Genomic DNA, 12,648 nt, shown 5'->3' with positions numbered 1-12,648 from the left:
TTTATTTAATGATGAATCTGATGTTTGTGATCATGGTATAAGAGTTGATCTGTCATTGTCCATTGACATGACAGTAAAGGGCTGTTTGCACTACGGACGATAACAATAACTATAAAAATCATTCTAAATTAAAAATAATAGCAGAGAACACAACTATAACAAAAAAGATATACAAGGAACAATGTTTTTGTGATTTGTGATTCCATAACCATAAAACATACTACCAAATTTAATCTTTGGTAAATTTCTGAATGTAGTTTGTACCTTGTTGATTGTTGATCAAAGGCACAATATATAATTTTCACAACTACACAGCAACAACGACTTCAGGTTGATGACGCTGTAACGATGGCTGCTTTATTGAACGTTATTATCATCATCCATTCGTGTGGACACTAATATAGTTATACACTTTGGGAGTGGCTGGGTTGTTTTTGACTCATGGTGGGTGGATATTGGACAGAATGCACCGCTGGGTTAAACCCAATGATGGGTTGTTTTAACCCAACTGTTGGGTTATTAGAATCTATGGTTGCATAACAACAACCCAACATTGGGTTATTTTTTAACCCAGCATGTGTTCTGTCCAATGTTTGCCCATGCGTCGGGAATGGCCCAGCCATTTTTAGAGTGTAGTTATCGCATAATGACTGTGAACATCCTGTAGTACATCCTGCAAGGCATGAAAAAATGTCTTCTAAACAAATAATTTATCTGCCACGTTAATTCAGACCAAATGAAAACATCAGTGTTTCAAATATGGTACTGGCATATTACCTGTTCAGAAAAGAAAGTCTTTAATCCTGCTATAAGACTGTTAAAACCAGCCTAAGAAAATTGGCTGGTCCTCCAGCTGGTTTTAGCTGATGGGTCTGACCAGCTTGACAAGAAAAAATATGGCAAACTCCCCAAAACCATCCCCCTAAACCAGTGCTTCACCATCCAAAACCAGCCCCGACTTAGGCTGGCTTCAGCTGTTTTCCAGCAAGGAATCCCTTCAGATGTTGAAATGCCCTGGCAATATTTACTCTCAAAGGCTCTGTTTTTAATGGAAGCTCCCCACAATTATATTTGTATTGGTTTTCACAATAGGTGATTCCACACATCTACAAAAATTAACCATGGTTGTACTACGATATCCAGGGGCGTCATGCACCAATTTTTTTTAAGGGGGCACAGTGTCAACAGCTCACAGAAATTTGTGCATACACAGACATCAAACAAAATATTATAGAGCTTTCAGTCTTTTCCATGGCACTTACATTTCTAACAATCTGAAAACCCCTGCTTTCATGCAAAAACCTCCAAAATAAAAGTGATGACTAACTTTCATTTCAAATACTATTCAATCGGAATAATGACACATTTGCATCATATTTACATCTGAAACGGCATGTTTTATTTATTTAAGTCTTAATGGCTTGTTTAATTGTGTCATTATGCATTTTGCACAACAACTGCATCATATAAAATTAATGTAATTTTAAATTCATAAAGAATATAAACAACGAAAATAACATAAGCTATATAGCCACGTGATTGATTTTAATGTTCAATAATGATTTTAAAAAATATGTTTAGATAAAATTATTAGAGGAACGGATTTTTGCATTAAATTTTACCTTATATGTGAGCATGTGAGATTCCGCGCCCACGTGAACTCTGGCAAACTTTGGCGTTGTGCCAAGAAGATGAATTTAAAACCATACACAGAGGAGGTTAACTGCACATTACCGTACTGGGGTTTGGAAATGTTGTGAGCGTTTCTAACACGTTTTAATTCCTCAGATAGCCAAATGCAGCAGCAAGCCAGCAACAGCAGAGAGCTCGTGAGCGCGCCCAGACGCCGATGACGTCTGCGACTGCGCTGACTGCAGCGCCAGCTGCCGCCAGAATAAAAGTAATGTAACATGATCAAAACACTATGAAAACGGCGAAAATCTCCGAAAAGTGACAAGGATGCAGCACAGAATGTATAATATTGTACATATTAAACAGATTAAAAGTCAAATAACAGATTAATGGACGCTTATTTGATTTTGAGGTTGGATGAAAAATCCATTGGCTCAAAAAAACCAAGGGTTTGAATGTTTGAATGGGCATGACGCCTCTGACGATATCCCCAGAAAAAAACATAATTACTGTAGTTAAACCATGCACTTCAAGTCCCCGATCAAAATTGTAGTGTGTTAGGAACAATGTTAGGTAAGTTACTCAAAAAAGTATTTAATTACTAGTGACTAATTACATTATCATGCACTTCAATTATTGTACAGTTGCTCTCTCCAAAAAGTATAGTTACTATTACTTTCTAAATGCTATTTAGTAAATTATACAAAGATAGGCTTGAAATGGCTCAAATAAATCATATAAAAGTACATTAATTATTCTAGTCACTTTTTAAAGTCCAATTCTCACTAATAAGTAACTATTAACTACTTTTAATTTTGAGACTACACTAGAGTGTTTTCATTATTCTTATTAACTCACCAAAGTGAGAAGGATACATAAAAACATGCATTTTAACGTTAGACTTTAAATCCACTATGATATTATATATTATTGTTCTACACAGTATTTAGTTCAATTACATCAGAAGTAACTGTTACCCCTAGAGTAACCCCTATTTTACTTATTCAAGGAAAAAGTAAATAAATTACAGTAACTAATTGCACCCAACAGTTAGGAATGTGTTAGACTTTATGACTAAGCTAGTGTGCACCAAAAATGTTGCATTTAGAAGGTATACACATTTAAAACCTCCCACTTCTGCCAGTAGAGATAAACTATTTTAAATGACATCAGCTTTAGATTTTAGATTCCATGCTGAGAGGTAAGCTAAACTCTATTGGCCATTTTAAAAGGGGGAGTGGCCACTCAATATGCCCTGACCATGTGGAAATTACATCAGTGCATTAAACAAAGCACATTTCAAGAATCTTGAGTGTGTCTTTAATGTACCTGAGACTAGATCATGTCTAGAATATTAGGTGAAATGTTTATAAATTGCACAGGTTTATGTAATGAACACAGTGGGGGCAAAGTGCAAAACGTGTTTTATCAGTCAAAGGGTTTATTGAAATTTTATTTATCTTGAAAAAATATAATCATTTATTAGTCTTTTTTGGAGTTTTCTTAACCTGTCGATTGACCATATTATTAAAGGGATAGATAATAAATGCATTATTTACACCTTTGCTGTACGATTTGTTTGTGTGCTCCCATACGCTGCTGGAATAGTGACGTCGGACGTTCAGCTCTCAGGAAACGTTTCAAAATAAGAGCCCCAGTTTGCGGAGGTTACAATTCACCCAAAATAAAAATTCTGTCATCATTTACTCATACTCGTGTTGTTACAAAACTGTATAGACTGTATATGTCTTTGTTCTGAAAACACAAAGGAAGATATTTTGAGGAATGTTTGAAACCAAACTGATCGTGGGCCCCAATTCACTTCAGTAGTATTCTTTTATCCTACTGTGGGGGTGAGTGGGGCCCGCGGGCGGTTTGGTTGCAGGCATTCCTCAAGGTGTGTTCCTTGGTGTTCGTCGGAACAAGGAAATGTATGCATATTTCTAACAGCATGAGAGTGAGACATTTTTTTTTCATTTTTGAGTGATATATCCCTTCAACCTCCGCGGACCGGGACTCTTATTTTGAAATGTTCCCTGAGAGCTGAACGTCCGACGTCACTACCGGCAGCGTATGGGACGACACAAACATGGATACAAATCGTACAGCAAAGGTGTGAATGATGGATTTAATTAAATCATTCAGAGATAATTACTAATGACATGATGTGTATGCTGATTACAGAATAAAGATAAATAGAGAGCAATGTAATCCTATGATTTCTTAGAGAATTAAGTCACGTGCTCATATTACGGCTATGGTTATAACAATCAACCTAATTTTATTGGTGATCACTGATGACTAACAAGTTATTAAAAACAAAATTACTAAACTGTCTTGCGAAAGGCATATCTAATATTTAGGTGGTTGACAAGACGTGTGAAGCATTGAATAAAGCTATTATGCGCGCTTTGCTCTTATTATTATTATATAGCATGCCGTTTTTATGAGCCCATGTTAACTGCGAGAGTAAGTTACATGGATACACATTTTTGTTACAGCTTAAATAAAATGTTTTGTGTCAACTTTATTGTTCGTTGCAGCTTGAGTTTGCAGTACAGATGACATGCGACAGTTGTGTGAATGCAGTAAAGGATGCTCTACAGAAAGAACCAGGTCAGTCGAGCATTTTAATCGAGTTTTAATGACCATATTTCTGTGATACAAACTGGAAATGTATAAAGTATGTATACAAAATGTAAAAAAAATTTCACAACAAAATGGCTTCTCCTAAGCAAAAGTCATTATTTCGTTTGACATCCCTTGACACTAAACACATCTTGAAGTCTTTTGTGGAGGCTCAAGTCCAGAAGTGGGCAATTCCATCCAAATGTCAACCATATTATAAAAAGTAAAAATGTTTTTACCCAAAGTTTTTAACCATTTTGGTATATCATATGGAAATATTTGGTGGCTTATTTGCCCATACAAAGTGTCTATTAAAGTTTTTAAAGCACCATTGTTAAAAGGAAACTCATTTGAAAATATGCTCATTTTCCAGCTCCCCTAGAGTTAAACATTTGATATTTACCATTTTTGGAATCCATTAAGATGATCTCTGGGTCTGGCGGTACCACGTTTAGCATAGCTTAGCATAATCCATTGAATCTGATTAGACCATTAGCATCACACAAAAAAATAACCAAAGAGTTTTGATATTTTTCCTATTTAAAATTTGACTCTTCTGTAGTTACATAGTGTACTAAGACCGACAGAAAATTAAAAGTTGCAATTTTCTAGGCAGATATGGCTGGCTTGGTTACAGGGGACTATTTTCAGGTGCTGTGTAGTATCATTGCGCCTGTTGCAGCCATGGTACAGCAGCAAAGTCCTTGATTATTAAGCCAGAATGAGAGTATAGTTCATAGCCATATCTGGCTAGAAAATCTTTTAATTTTCTGTCTGTCTTAGTATATGATGTAACTACAGAAGAGTCAAGTTTCAAATAGGAAAAATATTGAAACTCTTTGGTTTTTTTTTTTGCGCGATGCTAATCAGATTCAATGGATTATGCTAAGCTATGCTTAAAGTGCTACTGCCAGACCCAGAGATCAGCTGAATGGATTCCAAAACGGTAAAAATCAAATGTTTAAAGGGACACAAGGCAGCATTTTTATGTTAATAAATCATCTTCGTCAGTCGGTATATGGTTAAATGACTCATTACCGGACGAATGAAGTCTCTCTCGCCCGCCCCTACCGTCTGTAGGAAGAATACCCCACTTGCAACTTCGCTGTATCCGACCCGGTGTCCTTCAGTCTCGCAAAGTCTCAGATATCGCGAGAAGCAGTATCACTTTACAGCAAACAACACAGAGGCAGGCGAGCTAAACACGGCTAGCGATTGTTGCAAATCAGAGCATCGAAGAGAAGAAGCATCGAAAACCCTTGACGGAAGGGAAACCTAACTGGATTGGAAATTAGCTGATAAACTTGGTTCCGAGGGGGGAGGGACAACAGTTCGTTTTTACGACAGTTTGAAAGCATTTACTTTCAGACACTAGGGGGAGCTCGTAGAGAAATATTACGCAGACTTGCCTGGTTTCCCTTTAACTCCAGGGGAGTTAGAATATGAGCACATAAAAGTGGAGTGTCCCTTTAAGTGCAAATTTCAAAGATGTTACATCTATTATGCTGGAATTGCCCAAGCCATTAGATTAGAATTAGAAATCAGTTTTATTTACATTTAAGAGAGCCTGCGTAGTTTATAATTTTATTTTGTTTCTTAATGCTACCTATGTACATTATATTGCCAAATGTTTTGGGACACCTGCCTTTATATACACATGAACCTGAATGACATTGACATCCCATTCTTAATACATAGTGTTAAATATGGAGTTTGTCCACCCTTTGCAGCTATTACAGCTTCAACTCTTTCTACAAGGTTTAGGAGTGTGTTTATGGGAATTTTTGACCATTCTTCTAAAAGCACATTTGTAAGGTCAGACACTGATGTTGGACGAGAAGGCCTTGCTCGTTGTCTCCCCTCTAATTTATCCCAAAGATGTTCTATTGGGTTCACCAAACTTGCTCATCCATGTCTTTATGGAACTTGCCTTGTGCACTGGTGCACAGTCATGTTGGAACAGGAAGGGGCATGCCCAAACGGTTCTGTTCTTGAGCTAATCTGAAGGCCACACGAAGTTTAAAGGTCTTATTGACTCTGCAGAATGTTGCCGATTTCTGCGCACTGTACGCCCTAGCATGCGCTGACCCCGCACTGTGATTGCTGTTGTTCCCAATTATTTCCATTTTGTTGATCAACAGTTGACCGTGGAATTAGTGAGGAAATTTCACGAATGGACTTATTGCACAAGTGGCAATTGGACAGTGATCGGAACAACTGAATTCAATAAATTGGAGGGGTGTCCCAAAACTTTTGGCAACGTGGTGTATGTATGTATGGTCATGTATTTATGTATGAAGTTAAGAAACAAAATAAAATTATAAATACATTCATGCATGTCTTTTAGGAGTGCAGTCAGTGCACATAGACCTGGCAAAGGAGGAGGTTTTGGTTGAAACTGCGCTAACATCTCTGCAGGTCCAGAGTCTCATCGAAAGCACAGGCAGGCGAGCTGTGCTGAAGGGAATGGGCAGCTCAGATACAGGTGAGACCCGCTCTCTTTATGTCATCTTTTATGTTCTTTGTTTTATTTCAGTAGCTGTCCAAATATGTGGTTTTGTGCACTTGTAGTTACAGTGTCCAATATTTGAAATTATTAAAATCCAGTAATTGTGGTGGAAATGAGGATATGAGTCAATACAATGTTACTACTACGGTATTAGTAGGTAGTATTTGGTTAGTTTACAAAAAGTCATCATTTTCTCACCCTCATGTTGTTTTAAATCTGTATGAATTTTTTTATTTTGTTAAAGACAAAATAATATATTTTGATGAGAGATGGTAAGCACACAGTTGACAGTAGCTCATAGAGGTTTAAAACAACATGAGGGTAAGTAAATAATGACAGAATTTTCATTTTAGGGTGAACTATCTTTTAAAGCTATTCCAGGTACAAGAAAAATGACTCTTTGTAATGTTTAGAGTAGAACATTTATATTAAGTTGATTAGCAAATAGCCTAAGCTATATGAAACTCACCATGTAGAGGTCCAAATATTATGCATGATTCAGACAACACGACTATGTGGGTCACAAGGTTAAGTTTCCAACCAAAGTCCCTTAAAGGGAAGTCATAACATGCAGAGGCCAAATTTGGGGCAGTTATTGTAGTCATACAAGTTCAAGTTCTTAAAGGAACTTGAATGGGGACAGATGAAAAGGTTGGCAAGTACTTTACAACACTTTATACAGAGGCCAAACCTCTGTCTCTTTATTACATAAAGACTTCTTTCAATTTCCCAAATTATGTGTTGGACTTTACCCCATTCGAAGCAAAACCACAATACCACTGCAGTGTCTTGTTAATTTTTACACATATTTCTGCAAACACACACATATTTACTCATATACACTCACCTAAAGGATTATTAGGAACACCTGTTCAATTTCTCAATAATGCAATTATCTAATCATAATCAACCAATTACATGGCAGTTGCATCAATGCATTTAGGGGTGTGGTCCTGGTCAAGACAATCTCCTGAAACTCCAAACTGAATGTCAGAATGGGAAAGAAAGGTGATTTAAGCAATTTTGAGTGTGGCATGGTTGTTGGTGCCAGACGGGCCTGTCTGAGTATTTCACAATCTGCTCAGTTACTGGGATTTTCACACACAACCATTTCTAGGGTTTACAAAGAATGGGGTGAAAAGGGAAAAACATCCACTATGCGGCAGTCCTGTGGGTGAAAATGCCTTGTTGATGCTAGAGGTCAGAGGAGAATGGGCCGACTGATTCAAGCTGATAGAAGAGCAACTTTGACTGAAATAACCACTCGTTACAACCGAGGTATGCAGCAAAGCATTTGTGAAGCCACAAAACACACAACCTTGAGGCAGATGGGCTACAACAGCAGAAGACCCCACTGGGTACCACTCATCTCCACTACAAATAGGAAAAAGAGGCTACAATTTGCACAAGCTCACCAAAATTGGACAGTTGAAGACTGGAAAAATGTTGCCTGGTCTGATGAGTCTCGATTTTGTTGAGACATTCAGATGGTGGAGTCAGAATTTGGCATAAACAGAATGAGAACATGGATCCATCATGCCTTGTTACCAATGTGCAGGCTGGTGGTGTAATGGTGTGGGGGATGTTTTCTTGGCACACTTTAGCCCCCTTAGTGCCAATTGGGCATTGTTTAAATGCCACTGACTGCCTACCTGAGCATTGTTTCTGACCATGTCCATCCTTTATGACCACCATGTACCCATCCTCTGATGGCTACTTCCAGCAGGATAATGCACCATGTCACAAATCTCGAATCATTTCAAATTGGTTTCTTGAACATGACAATGAGTTCACTGTACTAAAATGGCCCCCACAGTCACTAGATTTCAACCCAATAGAGCATCTTTGGGATGTGCTGGAAATCTGCTTCAACTGCAAGATGCTATCCTATCAATATGGGCCAACATTTCTAAAGAATGCTTTCAGCACCTTGTTGAATCAATGCCACGTAGAATTAAGGAAGTTTTAAAGGCAAAAGGGGGCCAAACATGGTATTAGCATGGTGTTCCTAATTAGCATGGTGTTAGGATGGTGTTCCTTTAGATGAGAGTATATATATATATATATATTTATTTATTTTATATATAATTATTTTTGTGTTTGTCTATGTGTTTTTATGTGTATTAGATCTGGGCGCTGCTGTGGCGATGCTAAGCGGTGCGGGACTAGTGCAGGGTGTGGTCCGTTTCTTGCAACTATCACAAAGTCGCTGTTTAATTGATGGGACGATTGACGGGTTGACACCCGGAGCACATGGCCTGCATGTGCATGAATTGGGGGACCTCACGCAGGATTGCATGAGGTACTGTAACACCTGACTATTTGATCACAAGCAAATTTATAGGCATGTTCTGCAAACATAAAGGAAGACCTAGATCCATTAGATAATTGTACATCAGTGTGACTTTTCTATGTTGTGTTATATTTGATATAGTGTCATGATAAAATAGTTAAAAAAAATCAAATTATTTCCTTATTTACCCCCAACCAGTATGACTAGGGTTGCAAGGATATGATAGTTTTGTGTAAGAAAGAAACAAAGAAAATGTGATTTTCTAAGTGCTCACAAAATACACTCATTTGGTCTGAAATCAACATGGTGAAATTTTTGTAATAATTTGAAATGTTTGACTAATGCTATATGTATTTTTCTCTCAGCTGTGGAGATCATTTCAATCCTTTCAGGAAACAGCACGGAGGTCCTCAGGACTCTGAGAGGGTACAGCTGTCATTCACACTGCCAGTTCTCATTTTTTCCACATGGAATACATGATCAGAGTTTTGATTCTCTTGTGAATCTATTTAGTTTTGATAATGTCATACTTTATACTAAGCTAAATAATGTGTTTGGTCTACAGCATGTGGGGGATCTAGGAAATATTACTGCTGGTCCTGATGGCAGAGCTTCTTTCAGATTAGAAGACTCACAAATAAAGGTAACTAATTCATGTGTATTTGTAATTAGGATGCAATGTGTAGGTGTAGTGGTGAACGAATTCTAGATACCCATACCACAGGTTGTCACATGTTTTGTGACCAATTGCACTTTTTTGACATGTCCTAATAAGCTTACTTATTGGGAGCAAACAGTTTTATTTATTGCTATTTTTTATATCACACAAAAAACTTTTTTAATTTTGTTTACTCGCAAATGACTCACCCTCATGACGATGCATATATTTTACTTTGTTGTACTTCATTTGGACCTCCACATATTCAGTATGCCATGTTGAAATTGGTTATGAAATACTTAAAGGGGTTGTTCAATGGTATTTCATGCATTCTGACTTATTAACACAGTTATAGAGTTGTTTCCTCATGCTAAACGTAGGCAAAGTGTCAAAAAAGCAGTTGGGCGTGTTACAGAGTAGGTCTGTGCCAAAGGCACTTCGCAAGGGTTCATACAAGTTTCGGATAGTTTTAGCGATTACGGATCCAGCTGACGTTTCAGGTGTTTCTATATGTATCACTTATTTTTTTTAATGGGCACCCGCCCACCCGTCAATCAGCTGGAGACGCTAGAACTTAAAAACATCACATCACGCAACAGCTTTGCTTAATTTCAAAACTCAACAATGGCACGAAAGAAGTGTGTTTTTGGATGTAAGGAGAAGAAAGCCAGCCTTATGAAAACAATGAATATAGTTTATTATCCGGGGTAGCAGCAGAGTTTTGTGTGTGTGTGTGTTTGATGCGCTGGATTTCATTAAAAAGTGTCAACTGGGTCATGAGTTGCATGCGCTAAGAAAGACTTCTGTATTATGTTGGAAATAGGCACGTGCATATTATATAAATGACACGACCATGTAGTGAATCACAGTGTTGTATAGTTTTGCATGACTCGTACTCACTCCTCCCGCGGTAGTAACTCCTCCTTCTTCATCTTTTCGTACGTTATCGGAAAAAATCAGTAAAGCTAATCTTTCTTTTATAAATCTGATGAAACTAAAGACTCTTCGGAGATATAAATGATGTAATACTACTCTATAGGTACTCCAGATTAACATCAGAAATGCAGAAACAGCGTGTGTTATGCGAGCTTTAAGAGGCAATGGCTTTAGTTACTCAGATCAAACTTGGATACAAATTAGGAAGCTGGTTACTAATACATTTTGGTAAATTCCTCTGTTCACTGTTTGACAGGTGTGGGATGTGATTGGCCGATCTCTAGTGGTGGATGCTGGGGAGGATGATCTGGGGCGTGGGAATCACGCGCTGTCTAAAATAACAGGAAACTCCGGGGAAAGGTGAAAGCTTTATCACAGATATAAAAAGAACTTTTTTTGTGGAGCGGTCATGTGCATAATGTAAAAAGACTGAGCTTTTGTAATTGAATGCACCTCTTAAAGAAATCACTTCCACAGAACTGATTTGATCTTCAGTGGACCATGTGTTTGTTAATGTAATGTAATGACTGCCTCACTCTCTCACTCTTTGACAGGCTGGCATGTGGAATCATTGCACGCTCGGCTGGGTTGTTTCAAAACCCAAAAACTATTTGTGCCTGTGATGGTGTCACACTGTGGGAGGAGAGAGATCGGCCCATAGCAGGGAAAGGACGTAAAGTCACCGACACACCAGCAGCTAATCTTTAATGGTGTGAGGATCTGTCCTTCCCACACATGAAGGACTGCAGATGGATGTGACTTGCAGGGAAACACACAAGAACAGGATGATTAAAAACGTATCATTTGAAATGATCGACATTGTATTATAAAATATGAAATATTGCGCAATCAAAGTTCTGTTGTTTGATGACAAATACAGAATACAAATCAATTATTTGTAAAATGTAAATGGATAATGTGAATATAACTAGCTTTAACTAAAGCTTCCGCTGGCAGGAATGACATTTAGAACTGAAGTCATGTTAGAGGTAGCTGCTATAAACTATGGTATAACTATTTGGGATTACTCATTCATCACAGAAATTTGAAAACCAAATTAAGCTTGGATATAGACTGTCTGGGACATAACTGTATTTTTGTAAGGCAATTTGTAAATATACATTTTCAAGTGAAATGTCATATGATCGTAGTGGATTTTTCCAAAAGCACATGTGGAACAAGAATCTGCATAAAAACAGCACTTCAGAAGAAAATTTACTGGCATTCATTATATGATTGAGAGATGATTTTAATTTATTCCGTATGATTTATTCTAATGATGCAGATGTTGGAATGAACCTACAGTGTCAAGTCCACACTATTTGAATGCTTTGTATTGATGTACAGATAATTGTATTTTAAATAACATATTTGCCAATTGTTAAAATAAAGTTATCCACTCATTTAAAAACAAATGTCATAATATCACCAACATTTCATCACATGCACTAAGGTAATACCATGTTTTTAGTACAAGTACTATGCCATGTTTTGGTCACCTACAGTGGTTTTCAAACTATTTCGGCGTGCGTCCCTTTGTGGCCCCCCAAAGAAAATGTATGACATAAAACATTCTAAAACTTAAAACTTTAAATTATACAACGTATTGCTGTTGGTTAATAGCCTTATTTTTCTGAGGGTTAATTACACAGAATTTATGATAAATTAATGTATTTTATAAAATGTCATACAACTGGGGCCAAGACAGTGGTTCTCAAACTGGGGCCGTGGTCCCCTGGGGGGCCCCATTTTTATGACATTTTATAAAATACATTCCTTATTCATAATTTCTGTGTAAATAAAATAAGACTACTAACCAACAGCACGCCATTGTATAATTTAATATTTTGTTTAAGTTTTGTTTTGTCAAATTTAAGTTTAATAATGTTTTATGTCATAAATCTTCTTTGGGGGACCATGAAGTGATGCATCGTAGACAAGGGGGACTGCACGCTGAAAAAGTTTGAGAATTACTGGCCTAAGATATATACC

The 12,648-nt window shown here is 37.3% G+C and overlaps 1 protein-coding gene across 4 annotated transcripts; it reads left to right on the top strand.

The window, feature by feature from the left end:
* The first annotated feature begins 3,658 nt into the window (after positions 1 to 3,658).
* Positions 3,659 to 12,071, top strand: ccs (copper chaperone for superoxide dismutase). 4 transcript variants are annotated; one of them, XM_055195346.2, is made up of 8 exons: positions 3,659 to 3,745; positions 4,176 to 4,248; positions 6,608 to 6,745; positions 8,897 to 9,071; positions 9,428 to 9,488; positions 9,628 to 9,705; positions 10,913 to 11,016; positions 11,211 to 12,071. In XM_055195346.2, the coding sequence occupies exons 1-8, from the start codon at positions 3,722 to 3,724 to the stop codon at positions 11,362 to 11,364; spliced, it is 807 nt and encodes a 268-aa protein (XP_055051321.1). In that variant the 5' UTR covers positions 3,659 to 3,721; the 3' UTR covers positions 11,365 to 12,071. The 4 variants fall into 4 exon arrangements, with proteins under 4 accessions (XP_055051321.1, XP_055051331.2, XP_073715859.1 ...); XM_055195356.2 differs by having other exon boundaries at positions 3,668 to 3,745; positions 6,679 to 6,745; XM_073859758.1 differs by lacking the exon at positions 3,659 to 3,745 and adding an exon at positions 3,911 to 4,101.
* Positions 12,072 to 12,648: the final 577 nt, after the last annotated feature.

Source organism: Misgurnus anguillicaudatus, chromosome 21 (genome assembly GCF_027580225.2).
Source record: "Misgurnus anguillicaudatus chromosome 21, ASM2758022v2, whole genome shotgun sequence".
Lineage (NCBI taxonomy): Eukaryota > Metazoa > Chordata > Actinopteri > Cypriniformes > Cobitidae > Misgurnus > Misgurnus anguillicaudatus.
This window is presented reverse-complemented; position numbering and strand designations above follow the sequence as displayed.